Raw genomic sequence first — 23,246 nt, 5'->3', positions numbered from 1 at the left:
CTGTTTTAGACTATACACGAAACTTGCTGGAACATGTAGTAGAGTGAGAACAATTAATCAATGGAACAGCTTGCCTCCCAGAGTTGTGGGTGCTCCATTGCTGGAGGTTTTCAAGAAAAGATTGGACAACCATTTGTCTAGGACACAATAAGGTCTCCTGCCTTGGGCAGGGGGTTGGACTAGAACAGGAGTGTCCAACTCAAGGCCCACAGGGTGGATCCAGCCCGTGGGGTGCTTAGAACTGGCCAATGGAGCCACCCTGGAAACAACGAAGAACCAGCCCATGGTGCCTCTCCCAATGAAAGTGGAGCTTGGCAGGGTTGCATGTGGCCTTCCCAGGATTTGTTTTCGGTCTCAACGGCCTCCTGCAGCCCTCTGACAGCAAACACAAAGCTTGTGGAACTCCATTTTTGCTGGAAGAGTTTTGCTGCAGGAGGCTGTTGTGGTTGAAAACGGAGCCCTGACCAGTGGTGCTGAGCTGGCCATGCCCATCCCCGGCCCACTGAGGTCAAATACAACCCTGATGTGGCTCTCAATTAAATTTGAGTTTGACACCACTGGACTAGAAGACTTCCAAGGTCTTTTCCAGGCCTACGATTCTAATTTTTATACATTTAAACAAGGCGAAGAGACAGAAAAAAAGATTCTAGTAAAATAAACACAAAATAAACTCACAAAGTAAGTCATATGGCTGTGGCTAATTTATAAGTTTGTTGTGGCTACTTGAAACCCCATTGGGATTCCTCTAAAGATGAAACATGTCAAACATGGTATTATCTGAGCATTGTGTTGTGTGTTTGTGTGTATGTACTGTATGTGTATACACACATATACATAGATATATACATACATACCTACATACCTACATATGTACACACACACACACAAACATCTTTGAATGCAGTGTATGCAGTATGTAAAGAGCCAGTATGGCATAGTAGTTAAGGCACCCGGTTAGGAATTATGATTTCTATCTCACTTTAGACACAAAACCAGCTGGTTGATCAAAAGAAGGAAATAGTAAACCACTTCTGAAATCTTGTCTCCAAATTTTGTAAGGATTAGTCCTAGCAGTCACCAGGAGTCAGTATGGATTTGAAGGCACACAACAAGGTGCAGTGTGTAAGGATATTTAGCTCCATTCCTCAACTGTTGTATATGGGTGCTTGCTTTGCATTAGGGAACAAGTCTGATTATCAATTTACTGGATTATTTCTATTATAGCCAGTTCTGTTTATCTTCTTACCAAAAACTTAGACCTGGCATGTCCTGCCTGTGGCCTGCAGGCCAAATGCAGCCCTGGACAGCTTGTAGGCAGCTAATGTGGCCTACAAGATCGTTAAAAAAATCAATAAATTAAAGGATATTCTAATGGTCATTCTTTGCAGATGTTTAGAAAGTGATCATTCTGTGCTGATAAAAGCTAGGAACTAGACAAAATATTTGCTATCTTGAGCAAAATGTGTAGGGAAAAAAATTAAATGGAATAATAAATGCAGTTGCGACCTCACGAAGTTCCTCTGTGCTTACACTTTCTACCATGTAAGCTGTGTCTGAAGAAAGTTTCCTTTTTAAGAGAGCAGCATAAACAGTTGTAAGGAAACATTGAGAGCACCTGTTTATCTTAACTGGGCAGTGAACAGATACAGAAAAAGGCTACCGCTTCGGTCACTCTTGTATAAATATACAATAGCAGGAATTGCTTCACAGGAACATGAATGTTTAGCAATGATTTAATGCAGTTCTGTATAGGATTACTGAAGTGAGATTATAATATATAGAGAGATGGAAATATTTGATGATACCACTGTGGAGGAATGTTTGGTAGATAAAATAACAAACACAGCTAGTCCTCGACTTAACAACAGTTCATTTAGTGACCGCTTAAAGTTACAACGGCACTGAAAAAATGACTTATAACCACTTTTCACATTTATCACCATTGCAGCATCCCCATGGTCACGTGATTCACAGTCTGATGCTTGACAGCTGTCTCACATTTATGACGGCTGCAGTGTCCCGGAGTCATGTGATCTCCTTTTGCAACCTTCTGACAAGCAGAGTCAAATAGGGAAACCAGATTCAGTTAACAATTGTGTAACTAATTTAAGAACTGCGTTGATTCACTTAAAAACATAAATTTGGGGACTCAATTGTGGTCATAAGTCAAGGACTACCTGTATTGTCAGGGGGAAAAAACAGCACGTACACTGATTGGTAACTGGAAACTTCTTATGGACATTTTGCATAAAGATGAAAAAAATGAACTTGTGTCATAGCTTTGATTATTACATAGGATAGATTATAGTAAGAAGAATGTCCCTTTAGAGCAGAGGTCTCCAAACTTGGTAACTTTTAAGACTTGTGGAGTTCAACTCCCTACGCTGGCTGGAGAATTCTGGGAATCGAAGTCCACAAGTTTTAAAGTTGCCAAGTTTGGGGACCCCTGCTTTAGAGAAACGGGTGAAAATATGTTTTGTTTATAACTTCTGAGAAGAATATTGGAAGCCACTTTTTCATATCTTTTTTCCCCCTCTTTTCTATTTGTATTTATTTTTCTTTAACTTTTCTTTTCTTGCACTTTATGCTTTCTATTTGACTTATTCCTTTTCCTTTTTTCTCTTATTCTACACTAGTTTGTCCCAGTTTTTATCTTCTCTTTTTGAAAGTTTTAGTAAAAATGATGTAGAATAAATTAAAGAAGGAATGATGCAATGCAGGAATAGCCATATGTTAGTGTAGGTTAGTGTAAATATGATGCTACTGTTTTTGAAGAGATGCTATAAAACTTGGGTAGGGTAATTACACTGATGGAGGCAGATTCTCTGCCAACTTTTCAGTTTATTCTACTTTCTATGGTTTCTTTTCTGTCATTCCTTCATAGTTGCTGTTCTGAATAGCATAGCATAGCATAGCATAGCATAGCATAGCATAGCATAGCATAGCATAGCATAGCATAGCATAGCATAGCATAGCACAGAACAGAACAGAACAGAACAGAACAGAACAGAACAGAACAGAATAGAATAGAATAGAATAGAATAGAACAGAACAGAACAGAACAGAACAGAACAGAACAGAATAGTTTATTGGCCAAGTGTGATTGGACACACAAGGAATTTATCTTGGTATAAATACTCTCAGTATACATAAAGAAAAGGTACATTTATTAAGAATCAAGAATCATAATGTACAACACTTAATGATAGTCATAGGGTACAATCAACAATCAAATCATGCTAGGAAACAGTCAATATAAATCGTAAGGATACAAGTGGCAAAGTTACAGTCCTACAATCACAAGTGGGAGGGGATGGGTGATGAGGAGTGATGAGAAGATTAACAGTAATAGTGGTGTACACTTTATAAATAGTTGAACAGTGTTGAGGGAATTCTTTGTTTAGCAGAGTGATGGCTTTCGGGGGGAAATGTCCTTGTGTCTAGTTGTTCTGGTGTGCAGTGCTCTATAGCGTCGTTTTGAGGGAAGGAGTTGAAACAGTTTATGTCCGGGATGTGAGGGGTCTGTAAATATTTTCACAGCCTTCTTTTTGACTCGTGCAGTATACAGGTCCTCGATTGAAGGCAGGTGGGTAGTAATTGTTTTTTCTGCAGTCCTAATTATCCTCTGGAGTCTATGTCTGTCTTGTTGGGTTGCAGAACCAAACCAGACAGTTATAGAGGTGCAGATGACAGACTCAATCATTCCTCTGTAGAACTGTATCAGCAGCTCCTTAGGCAGTTTAAGCTTTCTGAGTTGGTGCAGAAAGAACATTCTTTGTTGTGCTTTTTTGATGATGTTTATGATGTTAGGTGTCCTTTTTACATCATGTGATATAGTAGAACCTAGAAATTTGAAGGTCTCTACTGTTGATACTGTGTTGTCTAGTATTGTAAGAGGTGGTATCATACACTTCTTTAAGAATTTAGATTAATTCAAGATTAATTACAAATGTAGGTTAATTAATTAGACACACCAGTTACAATTATTCCAAAGAGGGTAGTGGAACTCAACTTGAGATGGATTCTGGAGCAGCAAGATTTTAGTTTCAGCAAAACATATTGCTAAATTACTATGACAAATGTGTATGTTAATACAATAGTGCACATTCAACATCAAAGAAAGGAAGAGCAATGGACAGGCAAGTGAGAAGCATAAGACTGCCTCAGGAATTAGTAAAGCCCATTTATTTTCATACAGCACATACATTTTCATTAAAAAAAAAATCAAAGCTGTGCATTGTATAGCAACAGAGTATGAACTATGGTACCAGATTGTGCTACCATCTTGAATTAGGTTCAGCAGTGTATGAACAAAATACTCAGCTATGAATAACTACATTTGCTATGTCAAATAGCATATGATATTAAATTGTTACTTTTTTATTAATGTGATTGACAATGTAATCTAAATTATTTAAACGTACACATCCAATTTTTGTCATTGCTTTACCTGGTGTCACCATAATTGAACAAGGAGAGATTTAACCTGGAAATAAGGAGAAACTTTCGGACAGTGAGAACAATCAACCAATGGAACAGCTTGCCCTCGGAAGTTGGGCATTGGTAGAAGTTACCGTGAAGGCTCTTTCTATCTATGCTGCAAGAGAGCCCAGGATGGGTTGACTCCTTCCTATGATGTCATTTAGCTGAGTCTGTACTAAGATATAAAAGCCAGCCCCCGGGAGAGACCACAGCTTTGGCGAAGATATTTGACAGACTGAAAGGTGTCTCTGAAAGCACAAAATGAATATTGTAATACATCTTACCCTCTCCGGACGAATCAAGGGTGGGGCTGGGCTCTCTTGCAGCATAGATAGAAAGGGCGTTCACAGTAACTTCTACCAACGCCCATTCCCCTCCATGCTGCATCGAGAGCCCAGGATGGGACATACCAATGCTTGCATGTCCACGGGCAGGTCCTCGTCCGGCTCATCACACCGACTGTGGAACCACTTGTTGAAGCACCCGTCTGCCGAAGGCTGCAGTCGCCGAGGCAAGGATGTCCACATGGCCGCATGACAGATCTCCTCCAAGGATGCTTGGGTCGCCCAGGCAGCAGAAGTGGCCGCGCTTCTGGTAGAGTGTGCTGTCAGACCTCAGGGAACCGGAAGGGCCGCAGCTTTGTAGGCCTGCTCAATGCAAGACCAGACCCACCTGCTAATAGTAGGAGAAGAAGCCTTGTGCCCCAAGTGAGAAGGGAAAAAGGAAACAAACATGGCTTCCGACTTCCTGAAGGAGGAAATGCACTTAATGTATATTCTAAGAGCCCTTCTTACGTCTAGCGTGTGCCACTGCAGCTCTAAGTCATGGTGCGGGAGAGGACAGAAGTCAGGCAACACAATGTCCTGGGACCTGTGAAACCAGGTGTTAACCTTCAGAATAAATGAGGGGTCCAGACGGAGAACAACCCTATCATCGTGAAAGGAACAAAGGTCCTGTCAAATGGAAAGAGCAGCAAGCTCGGAAATCTTCCTGGCAGAAGTGATGGAAATGAGGAACACTACCTTCAGGGTCAGGAAATGGAGAGACACTGTTCTAAGGGGTTCAAAGGCGGGCTTTGTAAGGGCATTAAGGACCATATGAAGGTCCCAGGAAGGATACCTGTGAACCACCGGTGGGTGGAGGTTGGAAGCCCCTTTCATAAACCTCCTGACTGAAGGGTGATGGGATAAGGAAGGAAGTGAACCCCATAAAAGAACCGAGGAGAGGGCCGCAACCTGCCTGCGTAAGGTGTTGGGGGCCAAACCTTTCTCCAGCCCACACTGAAGGAAGCTAAGAACTTCTGCCAACTGGGCTGAAGCAGGAGAAAGACCCCCCCTGAGGCACCATCGGGAAAAAGCCTTCCAGGTGGCATCATAGATGCGCCTTGTAGAAGATTTGTGAGACGCCAGGATAGTGAGGATGACCCTTTCTGGAAGATCAGCCTCCTCTAACCACTGCCGCTCAAGTGCCACACGGTCAGCTTGAACCACTGGGGCTCTGGGTGGAGCAGGGGCCCCTGGTGAAGGGAGATTAAATTAGGAGAAGCCACAGATAGGTTGACCAGGTCCGCAAACCAGGGCCTCCTTGGCCAATAGGGTGCCAGGAGGAGCTCCGCACGTTCTTCCAACCTCTTCCGAATTACTGCCGGAATGATGGGAAGCGGGGGAAAGGCATAGAGGAGACCCTTGGGCATCTGCACCGAAGAGCATTGGTCCCCTCCGCTCCCTGGCAAGGAAACCTGGTGAAGAATCTGGTGACTTGGGCATTTTGAGGAGTGGAGAAAAGATCCACCTCTGGTGTTCCGAATCTGAGGGAAAGCTCCCTGCATAGAGATGGAGGAATGGACCATTCTGCCTGGTCGACTAGGCTCCTGCTGAGCCAGTCGGCCTGGGAGTTGTCGACCCCAGAGATGTGGTCCGCCGAGATCGACAACAGGTGTTTCTCTGCCCATAACCCCAACCGTAGAGCCTCTCTCATGAGGGCTTTGGACCTCGTCCCCCCTTGCCGGTTGACATGAGCCTTTGTGGCCATGTTGTCCATAAGGACTAGAACATGAGAGCCGGTCACTGAGTGCCTGAAATGCTTGAGAGCCCAAAAAATGGCTCTGAGCTCTAGCCAATTTATGGGAAGGGTCTGCTCTGACCTGGACCAAATGGCCCTGCATATGGGAACCCCAACCCGGAGGCTGGCATTGGTGGTTATCACTCGCCTGTCTGGGTCCCTGAACAGGAGTCCCCTCCAGATTGACAGGGAACGCCACCAATTGAGAGATCTCTGGATTTGCGGTGGGAGCGGGACCCTGATGGATGTGTGGCTGGTTCCTGCTCGTTGATAGGGAAGCAGGAACCATTGGAGCGGTCAGGAGTGGAGCCGAGCCCACGGGACAATGCCAATACAGGAGACCATCTTCCCCAGAAGTTTGGACAGCAGCAACAGGGGGACAGTTTGATGTTGCTGGGTCTGGCTGATGATCTCTGCAAGGCTCTTTCCACGAGCTGGGGACAGGAAAACCTGGCACGACGTGGTATCAACGACTGCTCCCAAGTGTTGCAATTTGGTGTGGGAGAGAGTTGTCTCTTTTTGGTGTTGATGGAAAATCTGTGGCTCTGGAGATATGACAGGGTAATTTGCAGATCCCGATGAGCCGCATGGATGGAAGAGGACAGAATCAAAATGTTGTCCAAGTAGCATTGGATCCTCACTGGAACAGAACGCAGAGATGCCACCAATGCTGCCAGAACCTTTGTGAAGACCCTTGGAGAGGCCGAAGGGAAGTGCTCGATACTGGTAATGGGTATTCTGATAACAGAAACGGAGAAACTGGCGATGATGAGGCTAAATTGGGATGTGGAGGTAAGCCTCCGTGAGATCAATGGAAGAGAGGAGGTTGCCCTCCTGAACGCTCTCTAAAATAGAATGCAGAGTCTGCATTTAAATCACCTGTATTTTACAACTTGGTTGAGAAATTTTAGATCAAGGATGGTTCGCCACCCCCTCCCCCCCGAAAGGGCCGTTTACCAGTAGAAGGTTGTTGCCTGCCAGATGTTTCCGCCCGTTGGTCTTGGCGTTGGGAGTATGGCCTTTGAGAGTGGGGGAAGCGAGATGAGGTCTCCACTCGAAAGGCAGGAGGGTGATAAGGAGCAGGGCGATAGTCGGCTTTCTTCCCAGAGGAAGAGAGAATTTTACGTTTATCTCTGGTTTCGATAAGGTTCCACAGCATCGCCAAAAAGCTTATCGCTTGCGAATGGAACTGAAGTCAGCTTCCATTTTCAGCATGACTCCGCCTGCCAATTTCAGAGCCATAAAAATCTTCTTGCTGCTACTGATGATGCCATGGCCTTGGATGCAAATTTGGTGGAATTGAGAGTAGCATTTGCAGTGAATTCCGCCGCTGTGATAATCTTATTAAGGTCTTGGTGAGACCGAAGGTCAGAAGCAGACAATCTATTCTGGAGTTGGCGCAGCCACTGTATGGATGCCCTCGTGAAAAAGGATGCTGCTGTTGAAGCCTGAACAGCCCATGCAGCGGCCTGGTGATTGTGCTTGAACATTTATCATCTGGTTTCAGGATATCTTCTGGCTCTGTGGGAGTGCCAGAAGATGAGAATGAGGCCAGAACCGGAATGTCAACAGAAGGCACTGCCAGGGCATTGTCCAGAGCTGCGCTGACATTGTAGAAACGCTTATCTAGAGAAGATGGGCGAGGACCTGCCGAAGGGGAAGCGCACTGTTCCTTGACCATGGGAGAAGGCAAAACCTCTGCATGCACTACAGGCTTGGAGAAGAGCGAATCCCCTTGGCTAGAGGAATTTCCTTGTGGCTCAGGAGCCACTTCCTCTGGTGACAGCTTGGCAGTGACCAAGGCCTTGCTGAGTAATGGCCTGAAGAGAGTAGGTTTGAAGACCAATGCAGAGGATGTCTGCTCTGGGCGAGAATCCTCTTCCTCTGAAAGATTTTGGTCAAAAATCTCACCCTCTTCACACTCTGAATGAGAAGAGTAACTGTGTTCAGATGGTGAAGGCCTTCCTTCCTCATCAACCTCCTCCCATTCTGGTAGAGAAGAATGGACCCTGAGGTCCTGGGGCCTGTGTAAATCAGGATGATGAGGCAAGGAACTTATAGATTGAGAAGGGAGAAGGGCCTGAACCCTTTCCAGAGGTTGAAGAATTTGCTTGAAGCCTTCAGCCAATCCCTGCCTAATGGCTGCTGAGACTACATCTTGGATATCCCTTGGTCTATGCTCAAAGGTAGAGGCAGAAGGCAGAAGGCCGGCTGCTGTGGGAGTGAAGGTGGCTTCAGGCCTAGATTGAGGAGAGGTTCGAGGCCTGGAGGGAGGGGAGGAGCATAGGGCCCAGAAGCCTGTTGGAAATAAGGCCCAGATCTGTTGAGATCCTGATGATCTGACTGTACAGCAAGAACCTCCGGAGACCAGGATGGAGGATGGAAAGGCTCATAGATAACTTCCTCCCCTGGGAGGGCTTGGTTGGGGCCCACGGGTATCACCTGAAACATGCTTTAGTTGCACTCCTTTTGTTGAATAGTTCTGTTGAATTGCCTCTCTAGAGCTGCATGTCTGCGCTTCTCTGCCCTCAACTCAGTCTGAGTTGCCTTCTTAGGGGCTAGAGCCTTAGCTCTGATTTTAGCAGGCACCTCCCTCTGGACTGATTGGGTGCATTGCCTACGTCTTTTTCTCTTATTGGGCTTAAGAGACTGTTCCACTGGGGGAAAGCTCTGCCTGAGCCTTATCTTGCTCCATTTGTAGAATAAAAGCTCTTGCGTTAGAAAGAAGCTGTTTATAATTTTTGTGAAGCCCTTAGGGCAGGGTCCACCCGTCCGCCAGGGTATAAAATGGCCCCCAGGCTTACAAAATGGCCACTCGTGGTGGAAGGCTTCAATCCAAGATGGCTGCTGACTAGGGAAACAGGCTCTGAAATCGAAGAATTGCTCCTTAGGCCATAAAGAGCCCCGAGCGAAGTCAGCAAAGGAAAACGCAGCCACTGGCCACACGATCAGCTGGCTTGCACTCTTATCGGTTTGCCGATCGTTTTTTACGATTGCTCAAAACTGCAGGTGTGGGGGAGGTCCACAGACGCTGCCCAGCTTGCCTGTACAGAGCTCTGGTAATGCTGCTCCCAATGTTGCAGGAGAGAGAGCCCTGCTCTCCTGGAAGCGCAGCTGCCCAGATTCCTGGGAGCTGCTTGAAGCGAGGAAAAAGTACTGAAGAGAACTGCTGAGAACTGCTGAGTGTTATCTAACAGAAGCTTTCAGAGACACAGCTACTGACTGAAAGGAGCTGAGTCAAAAGCTGGGGTCTCTCCCGGGGGCTGGCTTTTATATCTTAGTACAGACTCAGCTATGACATTATAGGGAGGAGTCAACCCATCCTGGGCTCTTGATGCAGCATGGAGGAGAATGTGGGAGTGCCATCACTTGAGACTTTCAAGAAGAGATTGGACTGCCATTTGTCAGAAATGGTGTAGGGTCTCCCGCTTAGGTGGGGGGTTGGACTAGATGACCTACAAGGTCCCTTCCAACTCTGATTATCTGTTTTTTTTAAAATCTGTTTTAATTCCCTCCAGCATAGCAAGAGTGTGCAGTGCAGTCCCAACACACTTGGGAGAGGTGATGGGCTGGGGAAGGCTGAGTTTACCTTGGATGATAGCCAAGGAGGAGGAAAGATGCCTGAGAGCTTAAATTGTTTTACGCATTACGTGGATGGTCCGTGCGATCATTTTTATTTTTAATTGTAAGAGAGATGCTATGGAAACAGGATCTGCTCTGCAAATGAGAGTGGCTGGTTGGAGGGAAAAAGTCTTTTGCAATAAATGGCACTTCATTGGATCACAGCTTTAACACTCATTTTTAAATAAAATGACTCTCGCTCCCTCATTAATTAACCCCTCCCTTTTTAAAAAAAGAAAGAGGGAGGAGGGAGAGAGAGAGAGTTACTGATAGCTATTCTCAAAGGCAAGGCTAATATTATTCTGTATCTTTTACAGATCTGGATTTTTTCTTCTTCTTTTTCAGCTCAATCAATGTTTAGAACTGCTAAAAGATGTCAGGGTAGAGAGGGCACCGCATTGCCGTTTCTTCCCCTTTCCAATTATACATTCATCCCCAAAAGTACAAAGCAAAAATACAATTGTTCTTTATGAATCGTAAACTAGGTTTTTTTGTCCTTAAATTGGCATTTTGAACTATGTTCACTTGTGGTGCAAAAGGGTAAAGAAAGAAGCCAAAGGATGGGGGGAAAAAATGAGTGATCTTTTGAATAGCCCAAGTTCAATCTTTAAAACAAAAAACTGATATATATATATATATATATATTTGCTCACTGATGTGCTCCACAGCCACTTACTTCTTATCCTGGAAAACTTGAAAGAGGAAGTAAAAGGTGACCCAAATCACAGTTCTTTCGACAGAAGAAATTCAGCTGTTTTGAACACTTACAATGAAAGGAAGTGGTTTCCCTAATTATATGAACTATGTGAAAGCTCTCAGAATAGCTTTTCCTCCCCAGGATTCTTTGCACTTTAGAAGTTTGCATAAAAGCTCACATGGAGACTTGGATGCAAAGTGTTTGATTCAATTTTATTAGGCAGAAGTGTACCTACATTCTTAATGTTCGGCTTAACAGTTGGTTAGATTTGGACCACAATCAGATTTAGATGATAGATTTCTGTCTCATGCCTTTTAAACATTTCAGCACTTTGCTTTATTTCCAAATGCCTCTTTGAAATGAGCTGTGGAGAGAGGGGCTTAAGCTCTTTGTCAGCTTTTCAGTAAAATTTCCCTCCTTTTGGCTTGATTTGATAATAGGGAATTCTGTGAAATAACATTTGTTATTTCCACAGCTCTTCAGAGAAGGAGAAAAATGAAATCTTATTTTTTTCCCCAGGGTAAAAAAAAACACCAACGACCTGTGATAAACTATACATTGTAGATTTGAACACGGCAATTTACTTATTTGAAAATGTTGAGATTCTTTTCATGAAGACACTACTAATTTATTGGTTCTTTTTTATTTATTCATAGACATTCTTTTTTCTGGACATGAAAAATACTTTGGGAAAGAACACCAAATGATCAAAACAGTCTTGAAAAATCATATTCTAAAGTAAAATAATAAAAACTACCATCCTGATTAAAACTGATGTATTCGTTGTATCCTTACTTTTTTATTTCCTCCATTTCTATTCTATCCATTTTTTCAAATTTCACACTAGCCGATCACATTGTCAGCTACATTTTTTTAAAGCTTCTGTAAGAATGGTCAGTAAAAATATTTTTTCTTCTTAAAACAATATTGATACGAGACTGTAGGAATATTATTTATTCTGCAAACCTCTTTCCATTTACCTGAATATGAAGCTCATTGGATTCAGTAGACTTTCCCAATGATCATGGAGAGGATTTCATTCTTCAAGTTTGACATCATTTTCTGTGCAATGACATCTTAGAGGATTTATGCAGCTATATGGAAATAGAAATAGTATGCGATATTCTGTTGTATTTCTCATGTTGCAGTTTAATTTTTCACATGGATTAAGTCAGTCTAAAGATACACACAATGGTGTTGATATATCTGAACATGTTATCAGAAATGTATGCAAGGTATAGAACAGAATGTGTTATGTATTTATATAGCTATCTGTAAAATATGACTCTTTACTCGGATTAACTTAAGATATAAATATATATTCAGTCGAATTCTGTGCCAAACGGAAAGTAGGGAAAACACTTCTACCTCTTCTCTCATCTTCTCTTCCTGATGGTTGCTGCTGGATATGATATCTGTAAGTTTTAGAAGTAATGGATATGCACGTGATTGTTTGTGGGAATGACCACGAGAGACAGGGCAAAGGGATACAATCAAGGGAACAGTCAACCAAAAGGAAGCTTAGCCCAAAGCAGAAATGTGGCTAGGGCAAGAGGCTCAGCAGAGACCTTCCCAAAGTTTTTTGGCTGTAAAGGGAAAGGGAGAACCAATTTGAGACTTGCATGATTCATGCTAGCTTTATGAGGTAGACTGGACAGAAAATGCAACCAGATCAGCTAATTCTACTTTATTGTAAAGTGACATTAATTTCACAAGTCTGATAGTATTCTCTCCAACAAGCCCTGTGATCATAAACCGTAGTATGTAACTACAAACAGATCTTAATTTACCTTAGAATATTTTGAGCAGTTTTAATACAATTTAAACCCCCACTACTTGAGCTCCCTATGCTTCTTAAAATTCCTTGCTAGTGAGAGTTTATCATTGTCAGGAATGATTGATTGACCCTTTATGCATGGATTGTCAAAAATAATTATTGTAAAATATTTGACAGGTAAATCCTCACCTGGTTTGCAGCCATGTTTCTTGATAGTTGCTGTTTGATAACAAAAAAATAATAATAATAATTCTGAGTCTCTTTGTCTGTGATACAAACTTTGCATTTTCTCATGTTTTACATAAATTATACTTGATTGTTAATATTGCATTACACTAAATATGTATTTAGTAATTATATTTTCCCATTATTATATTGCTACAAGTATTTCAATAAAATAAAAATATCAGATATAAAAATGTTGTAATAATGAATTGTTCTCTCCCTTGCTAATGAAGCCTGCAATTATTTTGCACATGACCATGTATTAAGGTCATGAATACATTGCATTGTGTCAAAGAATGAGAGGAAGCTACATTCACAGGATTAAGATAAATTGTACTCTTTTAGTATTTTACTAACAGAGAGGATCCTAATCAAAACTACAGCTAAAACCCACATACCACAGGATCTATAAGTCTCTACCAGAAATATAAATCTCAGGCCAAGGTATGTAGAATAGATCTAAATCATTGCACAATCCGTTTTCCACAGATCATGCAAATGCTGTAGTAAGCTGAATCAGTTGCATAATCAAACATTGATTTTTCAACATAACAATTCCCTTTTCGTAATCCTTCTGGGTAATTGTCTAATAAACAATTTGGTTTTAGGAAAAAACTATCATGTGATCTGCAACTTTTACACTACAAAAACATATGGACTACACAACTTGATCAGGGCAAAGCAATAGTCGCAATCTACATAGACTTCTGTAAAGCCTTTGATTCAGTGGTACACAACAAACTACTACTAAAACTAAAATCTTATGGTATCTCTGGACACCTGCATAACTGGATAGAAGCATTCCTGTCAAACCAATACTCAAATACAGCTCATCAGTCTGGAACCCACATTACTTATCTGATATTAACACAGTTGAGAAAGTCCAGAAATATTTCACAAGAAGAGTTCTCCACTCCTCTACTCATTGCAGAATACCTTATGCCACCAGACTCGAAATTCTAGACCTAGAAAATCTAGAACTACGCTGCCTTCGGTCCGATCTAAGTATAGTATATAAAATCATACATTGCAATGTCCTACCTGTCAATGAATACTTCAGCTTCAACCATAACAACACTAGAGCAAACAATAGATACAAACTCAAGGTTAATCGCACCAAACTTGATTGCAGGAAATACGACTTCAGCAACAGAGTGGTCAATGTCTGGAATACTCTACCTGACTCTGTGGTTTCTTCCCCAAAACCCCAAAAACTTTAACCTTAGACTGTCTACTATTGACCCCTTTCCTAAGAGGTCTGTAGGGGGCGTGCATAAGTGCACCAACGTGCCTACCGTCCCTGTCCTATTGTTTCTTTTATATATTTTTTATTTTTCTTATATGTATCCATGTATTCATAACTATGTTTTTACTTATACCTATTATCTTGTAAGCAATTGACAAATAAAAATAAATAAAAAATAAAAATAAATAAAATAAAAATAAATAAATACATTTCATACAGATGCAAGATCCCACTGTGTACCCTGTTTATATACAATACAGAGAAAATCTGTATATACTTAAACCCCCCTCCCCCCAGATGGTATTAGTGGTCTGTGTGTTTTTTTAAAGAACAAGTAATAGATTCCATGGTTGTAGATTAGATTGGGATTTAAAACAAAAAACAAAAATCCTTAAACATTGTCAAATTACTTTCAAATTACTGCTAAAGAAGTTCCGTGGTCATGTCTGCAAAATCATTTTGCAAAACCACTTTGCTTCATCAGATAGCTAATCTGGTTGACACCTCTGAACTAACATGGGATGGGCCTGCTTGATACTTGAGTAGGAGACCACCTGAAAATACTAGGGCTGTAGTTAGTCTGGGAATATGAAAACATCATGGAAGAAGGAATGAGCAAGCCCTTTCATTAACTGTTGTCAGAAAACAACATGGATTTGTCCATTAAGTCACCCTGAAGCATGTCTTGAAGGAAACATCTTTTTAGATACAAAAAAAGGGTGGTGGTGGATGACTGGGTGCTAGGATGTTGGACATAAACTAACAATTACTGTATGGGAATTACATGTTCCTTTGTTAGCGTGTGTCTAGTTGATCTGTATTATGCAATAAAAACTAAAGGAAGAAGTGCTTTTTGTAAAACATTGCAGGAGAACAGCTGTTGTGTGACAACTTTCCTGGGATTCTACTTTAGTAGAACTTTAAAATACTGTAGAACACTTGGGTGATTTTTCTTTAATCTGCCGGCAGTCGTTTCTAAACAATATTGCTGTTCCTATAATACTGAGGAGCCCTTGGTGCTCTCTGAGCTTGGTTGTTTGCCAATGGTCCATTACCCGATTAGGTAAGATCTTTGGTGCTGATGGGTGTGGGGTTTGCGACCTGTTCATACTGTATACAATAGCTTGCCCTGCTAGTGTTAGTGAAGTGTGGTTTTCTCCTTTGCTAATCCTTGAAGGCTATTGTTTTCTGATTGATTGGTTGTCAACTTGATTATGTGTCTCCTTGGTAGTTGTTTGATTAGAATATTGTTTTCTCCTTGGTTGTTTGTTTTCTATTAATCCCTGCTTCTCGGGGGATAGGCTACTGAAGAGGATGTGTTCTGGTTTTTTTTTTTTTTGTTTCCTTCTTAATTTTTTTATTGTCTCTTTTGAATGGTATATAAGTGTGGTTTATCTCTACATGTCTATTGGTGGCTGATGTGTCTGAATGCCAGATTGCCATGAATACTCTAGTGTTTTTGGATTTAGCTTGGTCTAGGATGCTCACAGTTGCCCAGTTTAAACTATGGTTAAGTCTGTCCATGTGCTGTGAGATTGAGGTGTTTTCATTGTGCCTTCCTACTGTGTTCATGGATGTGCTCTTGCTAGTGTTCTGCTTGATGGTCCTACATAGTAGCTGTTACCATCCTTACACTGTATGGTGTAGATAGCTACTGTTTTTTCTTCTTAGGCTATTTTGGTTTACTTAGGATATTTTGGAGGTTTTTAGTTGGTTTGCATGCTATAGTAATATCATGTGGTTGCAATAGTCTGTTGGTTGTGCGATGTTTCTGATGCATGATAGCACTATCGTTTTTATAGTTTGTGTTGGCTGTGCTGTAGTACATTGAACGGTCAGGCACTTTTTGATAAAGTTGAGAGGGTATCCATTTTGTTGGCAGCTGTTGTGTAGGCAGTCTGTTTCCTTTTTTTAATGTTCTGGGTTGGTACAATGTATTTGTGCTTGTCTGAGTTATGTTCTCACACAGCTCCTCTTGTGGGAGGTTGGGTTATTACTTTGGTAATGGAGCACTTGATTAATGTGGCTTTTATTATTCCTATAATAAGACATGGTAAATATTCTTGCCATGATAACACTAATGGACTCTCATGAAATAGTGATAAATATTAGTAATCATTTAGTGATGTTCTGCAATGCAGAATGCTACAGTAATTAGTTGATCTGATAGCAAATGGAATTTATTTTCTAGATATGATCTTGAGAATTAATCTCAGCCTGAAGAAAATGTGTTGTGACAAATAGATAAGCAAACATTAAAAATGAGAAATAAGAAAAATCCATAACTGGTCATATCTTTATTGGGGCCAACCAGTTAAGCTTTTGTTTGGTGGTTGGTCCCAGTGAAATTTTTATTCAGCTATGGATTTGGGATTTAAATTAAATATTTTCTTTGAATGTTCTTGAAATGGGATTAGAACAAACTGTTCTTTTGCCTTTGGAGGGAACTTGTGTCATTCATAACCTGCTGTGTTTGACAGAAAAAGGGATTTGCATCAAAGTAAGATTTTGAAGTAGTAACAAATGTTTTTATCAATGAATCAATTTCTTAAAAATGAATACATAAATAAAAACTTGACATTCCAAATATACTCAGCTCCTGACTCATTCAATTTTCTTTTTTGGAGCCTACTCGAAAATTAGTTTACTTGCAACAGGCACAGTGACCTTTGGACTCTTAGCTAAATATTTCTAACAATTTAACAAACAAAGTTTTCTCCAAACCATTCTAGGATTAGCCATTTCCTGTAAAACTCCCCCTAAGCATATCACTCTTCCTTTTTCCCTCCTGTCCTCAGGCTTTACTTCACATTAAAGCCATCCCATCTACAATGGATTCCTCCACTTTTATTGACAATGATAATGAGCAACAAAGATAAATATTTCTGTGTCTTAGAGAACCAGAAAGAGATAGCAAAACATGAGGTAGCAAAGTAGTTATGTAAAATAGCCTATCCTTGTTTGATTGTAACCAGTGATGGAAGTTATGTTTATGATTAACATAAGGGTGAGAGAGTTATCTGTCCTTATATTCATGGGAAATAGGTCAAGTGTAGAGATACTAACTTCTGAGAATGAACTTTCTGGTTGTTGTTGTTTTTCCTTTTTAAAAAGACATGTGAGGACATCCATTGGAAGAAAAACAGAGAATATCTTAGAAACCTAAAACTGTGATAAGCCTTATTTTCTTATTTGGCTACGATTCCAGGCTTTCTGTTTAACTGTTCTGGGATGAATGAGGAATCCATTCTTTGTTTCTTCAACCATAGTTACAAAAGACAGAAGAATGCAATTAAAATTATACCAGTCATTTAATGGGCTCTACACTTCCATGGGATCTCCAGGCCTTGATGACAAAATCAAGTTTTGAGGGCATTCCAGAAGACCAACAGGGTTGGGTCCAACCTCATCTCTGATGTTTAATTGATAAAATGGAGCCTATACCTTTGTTAACAATTTCTAAATTTGGGGTGCAATTGTTCTAGAACTACTAAATTAAAAAGCCACTGATTTGTGACATTGCTATTCTTTCTCAAAGGTGACTCTGATCACAGATACCTTTGAAAGATTGAAGACAATCTCTAATAAGCAGAGGTTTCTACCTTTTATCTTATCTTGAGCAAATAGTACGGATTGGTGAACTTGCAGTGTGCTGTACCTTCATTTTCAGTGGCTGTGATCACTAAAAAAAAGTGTTACCCAAGCTAGAAGCATTGTGTTTATCATTGCATTTATCTGTGTGATTCCTTTGCCTGAACATACGTCAGCATAAAAGCTGTTTTGTAAGCAAGCCTCCACTTTCTTCAACTGGCTGTCTTGTCAACATTTTTTTTGGTAGCCAGGAGCACATTTGAAAATATCGTACCTAATCATATATCTACATGTCTTCATTATTTATTACCTAATTATTTTTTAGATTTATATCCTAGCATTCCTCTAGGAAATTTGTGGCTTATATGGGAATCCCCTTCTGCTGTTATTAGATTGCTGCTCAGATGCTGAGCTTGTCAGCTATAAAGCTGACAGTCTGGGTTCGAGACCTGAGCATCTTATGACAGGGTGAGCTCCATTCCTGCCCCAGTTCTGCCCACTTAGCAGTTCAAAAGAATGCAAATGCAACTAGATTAATAGATACCACTTCGGTGGGAAGGTAACAGCATTCCGTGTGCCTTTGGCGTATTGTCATGCTGGCCACATGACAACGTAAAATGTCTTTGAACAACGCTGGCTCCCTTGGCCAAAGAAACAAGATGAGCATCATACCCTAGAGTCAGACACAGCTGGACGGGGGAAACCTTTATCTTTACTATATATGGTGATGCCTTAGGAGGAACCCAGGTTTCTCTGGTTAAAGATAGATGTGAATCTCGTTCAGGACATTTATTACCCAGGTCTCCATTCCAACTTTTGATTAATATCTTATACTTGGCCAGTCTTGGAAGTATGTTCAGAAACTTCAGATAATCCAGGATGCCACAGGAAAAGTTTCAGATAGCACATGTGCTCTATTTTAAACAAGTTAATGTAGTGTGTTTCTTTAAACTTGTATAGGATTTCAAACTAGGCTATATAAAAAAAAATCTCATTCTCCCATATAAATCCTTATGATTTATATTGACTGTTTCCTAGTATGATTTGATTGCTTATTGTACCCGATGACTATTATTAAGTGTTGTACCTTATGATTCTTGACTCTTGATGAAGGTATCTTTTCTTTTATGTACACTGAGAGCATTTGCACCAAGACAAATTCCTTGTGTGTCCAATCACACTTGGCCAATAAAGAATTCTATTCTATTCTATTCTATTCTATTCTATTCTATTCTATTCTATTCTATTCTATTCTATTCTATTCTATTCTATTCTATTCATCTTTCCAAACTTTTAGATCTTCATGAATGGCTCTTTCAGTAGTGATCCTACCACTACTGGAAACAACTTTTTAGTGGCTGCTTTTCCAAAGTGCCAAGGAATGTTGTGTACTTTCTAAATAAAAATAATTATTGTGTCAGCGAATATAAACATGTTTATTTTAGCAGGGTTTTGATAAGGGCGCTCTAAACCGGTTTCTCTGTCAAGGTGAGTTTTGATGAATTGTTAGATGTTATTTGTTTCCCTGTCTTAACATTTGTTTTTAAGCCATCAGTTCTTTTTTTGTATATTTGTTTTTAAAGATGCTTTAATTGCTTTAATTAGACAAATGTTAGTCTGTATAATCTGTAGGTTTAATGGTGATTTCTGAATTTCTGTTCTTGCTAGCTACCTTGAGCACAACTATTGATACAGATAATGATTCAGAGGTTTTGTGTTAATTATAGAATTATGTCATTTTGTATTCACATCTGGTGTTTTTGTTGCATTTTGAACAGGCAGAAATACTCAGCGTGTTGAGCCACAGAAATATCATTCAGTTTTATGGTGCCGTTATTGAACCCCCAAACTATGGCATAGTTACAGGTAAACTACAGATCTTCCTGCTTTTATGATATGTGGGTAATGTTTTTGAAGCTCTGGATTTTTTCAGTAGTTGGCTGAATACTTGTGTTGTTGTTTTTTAATAACCTTCCTTTCTTTTCAAGTTGAGTGCTACGTTAATATAATTTGGAAAAAAGAATTCCTTTACTCCTGCAAATATTTTTTAATTGTAATGTCTGTAGTGTTTTCTATGAAACCAAAACTGGCACATTGCAGGAATGGTATTTGCTTTGGTTAAACGGTACAGGCATTTTTGCAAATGGACAGAGAACAATATGTAGATTGTGCCTATGTAGTCTTCTGTCAAGATGGGACAAAATAAGAGTGATATAAGAAATAGTAATTTTGCCATTATATTTTACAAACAGAAAAACAAATCTTACAGGGTAGTTTTCAATTGGCTATGAGGCATACTTACAGAGCCAAGATGGATATAATCCCGACTCTTTTTCAGGGAGGGTAAAAATCTTGAGCCAATGTTACAAAAATCTAGGCCTATTAGCAGGGGTGGGATTCTACCAGTTTGCACCTATTTTCTAGAACCAATTGTTAATATTCTAAGCAGTTCGGAGAACCGGTTGTTAGAAGAAATTACTGGCCTAATCCTGTAAGGAAGTCAGGAAAGAAACATTCTGGTGTTGCTTACAGAAACTGCTTCTCTGTTAACCCTTATTACATTCTTGGCAGGACTAGACTTCCTGTCTCTGGAACTTCTCTGGAGTTTTTCCCCCCTCCTTTGCTGGTACTTTGCTTGTATGGAGTGACCATTCAAAGTTACAATGGCACTGAAAAAAGTGACTTATGACCATTTTTCACACTTACGATTGTTGCAGCATCCCCACAGTCATGAGAGGCCAGGTGTGATGACCCGTAGTCTCTCAAAATAACCCCAAACCCAAAACATATATTAAAGTCCGGTAAAGCCTTCAACTTAACTTCACTGTTTTATTAGGAACAGTTTAAAGTCACAAAAGTAAATAATGAGGCAAACAAACCACATTGATGAGAGTTCTGAAGCAAGCCAAGATAACTAATTATAAACTCCAGGAAAATAACCGAGAAAAGTCCATGGGAAGAACACCAGCAAAGATAAGCCTCTTTCAAGGTGAACACTAATTGACTTCAGCAATTCTAACTGCGCAGTTGCAAACTTATATACATAGCTCCCACCTGCAAGCCACGAGGAGGATCATGGTAATCTCCTCTTGAGTAGACCTAGCTTTTCCCTGATCCTCTCCTCCCTGTGTGACCTAGGATGAATAGGGGATGGGCCTGGATCCTCCTCTGACTGCTCAGCTGGCCTCTGCCCTTCCCCAGCGTCCTCCACCACCTCTGGAGCCACACTCCCACTCCCTGTTGGCTGTTCCTCCTCTTCCTCAGAGTCAGACTCCACCAGGGGTATGACACTATCCCCCTCCGCAGGGCCCCCTCCCCCAGGACCAGGCAGACGAGGACATTGAAGAAACCGAGCAGGAAAGTCCTGGACTAAACAAGGAGCATGAACATCAGTGGCATCGACCCAGGTGAAGTCCTCCGGTCCATAACCTTTCCATGCCACCAAATACTGAAATAGGCCCCGCAACTGGCGTGAATCTCGGATGCTCTCCACTTCGTATTCCTCCTCTCCCAGAGGGGCTACTTGGGCCGGCTGTGATGGAGTCGGTCTATGCGGACTGTCGGGTGAGGCAGGAACTAACAGGGAATGATGAAAAACAGGATGGATACGCATGGTCCGTGGCAGGGAGAGACGATAAGCCACAGGATTGATCACCGCCTCGACCGGAAAAGTTCCCAAGTAACGTTGATCAAGGTTTTTCGATGGTCGCATCGCTGGTAAATATCGAGTAGAGAGCCAAACCCGATCGCCGACCGCTAAAGGTGGAACATCATGACGATGTCGGTCTGCAAACCGTTTATAGTCTTCCTTGGCTCTCTAGTTGATTGCGGACCATGTGATGCACGGCTTTTAACTCCTACAAAAATGTATCCACTGCCGGAACTGGGGAATCAGACGGGGCTAAAGGGAAAAGTCGTGGAAGAAACCCATAGTTAGCAAAGAAAGGGGACACATGGGTGGATGCATGTTGAGCATTGTTATAAGCGAACTCCGCCACCGGCAGCACCTCCACCCGATTGTCTTGTTGAGTATTGCTGAAACAGCGGAGGTACCGCTCCAAAATAGCATTCACTCTCTCTGTCCACCCACCAGTTTCGGGGTGATGAGCAGACGACAGACACGCCTGAACCTGCAGTTTCACAAGTAGGGTCTGCCAGAAGCATGCCATAAATTGTACCCCCCGATCTGATACAATGCGGTCTGGTAACCTATGCAACCGGAAAACATGGGAGATAAACAATTGAGCCATTATCTTGGCCGATGGAAGACCCGCTCATGGAATAAAGTGGGCCATTTTAGTCAACATATCCACCACCACCAAAATGGTTGTGGCACCATTCGATGGTGGTAACTCAATGATGAAATCCAATGAAACTGCCCCCCACGGTCGATCTGGCATGGGCAAGGGCTGCAATAGACTGGGGGAGTGCACCAGGAGCATACTTGGCTTGGCGACTGATCCCACAGGATGCCACTTATCCCGACACATCATGTTTAAGTCTCGGCCACCAAAATGTCCTAGAGATGAGGTACAGTGCTTTGAACAACCCAAAGTGTCCTGCCGCCGGACTATCATGACATTGACATAGGATAAGGCCACAAAGAAGACCTCCAGGCACATAAATGCGATCACGGAACCACAACAGGTCTCCAATATACGCCCAAGGAGTCTCTTGTCTCCCATTCTCATCCAATTCTCAATGTCGAGCTGTCACAAATGGGTCCTGCCGCTGCACCTCCTGAATCCTCACTCAAAGGTCCACAGGTTCCTCGGTGGTTGCAAACCACTCCAACGGAATCACTGTCCGGGGCAAGATTTTATCCTCCCTTCGGGTATACTCGGGCTTCTGAGATAGGGCGTCAGCACGATGATTCCTTCCACTTGAAACATAGGTCACCCGGAAATCAAATCAAGCAAAGAATAAGGACCATCTCACCTGATGCTGGTTCAATGTCCGAGCTGAACGTAGGTGTTCCAAATTGCGATGATCCGTCCAAACCTTGATTTGGTGACGAGTCCCCTCCAGGTGGTGCTGCCATGTCTCAAAAGTGACCTTAACCGCCATAGCTCCTTGTCCCAAATTGTATAGTTGCGCTCTGGAGCCGACAACTTCCGGGAATAATAAGCGCACGGGAACAAGGTGTCTGCGGGAGCATAGGCCTTGGAGGAGCACTGTACCAACAGCCACATTGGAAGCATCTGTTTCCACCACAAATGGCTGGCTGGATCAGGGTGTTTGAGGATAGGCTCAGAAGCAAAGGCGACTTTCAACTCCTTGAAAGCTGCCTGCTCCTCAGCACTCCAATGGAACTTCTCCCTCTTCTTGAGCAGATTAGAAAGGGGAGCAGTCAAGTCAACAAAGCAGGGAATAAATGTGCAGTAGTAGGTCGCAAACCCCAACAGTCATTGCATATCCTTAACCCGCTGTGGAGGTTCCCACTCCTGCAACGATTGATTTTTTTCTGGGTCCATTTCCACCCCAACAGGTGAAATACGATGTCCCAAGAAGTCAATCGTGGTTTATGCAAACTGACACTTCTCACG

At 41.7% G+C, this 23,246-nt stretch overlaps 1 protein-coding gene across 3 annotated transcripts in view; it reads left to right on the top strand.

The window, feature by feature from the left end:
• The window catches only part of MAP3K20 (mitogen-activated protein kinase kinase kinase 20), a 115,450-nt gene that overhangs the window by 18,865 nt on the left and 73,339 nt on the right, over positions 1-23,246 (top strand). For all 3 annotated transcript variants that reach the window (XM_026677699.2, XM_087949708.1, XM_087949709.1), the window contains exon 3: positions 19,479-19,566. In XM_026677699.2, the coding sequence (XP_026533484.1) occupies positions 19,479-19,566 (88 nt within the window). The remainder of the gene's footprint in view (positions 1-19,478; positions 19,567-23,246) is intronic.

This window comes from Notechis scutatus, chromosome 1 (genome assembly GCF_049901735.1).
Source record: "Notechis scutatus isolate UNSWTSFEM ecotype Mainland chromosome 1, rNotScu1.2, whole genome shotgun sequence".
In the NCBI taxonomy this organism is placed as follows: domain Eukaryota; kingdom Metazoa; phylum Chordata; class Lepidosauria; order Squamata; family Elapidae; genus Notechis; species Notechis scutatus.
Note: the sequence above shows the minus strand (reverse complement) of the source record. Positions and strands in the feature narration are given on the sequence as shown.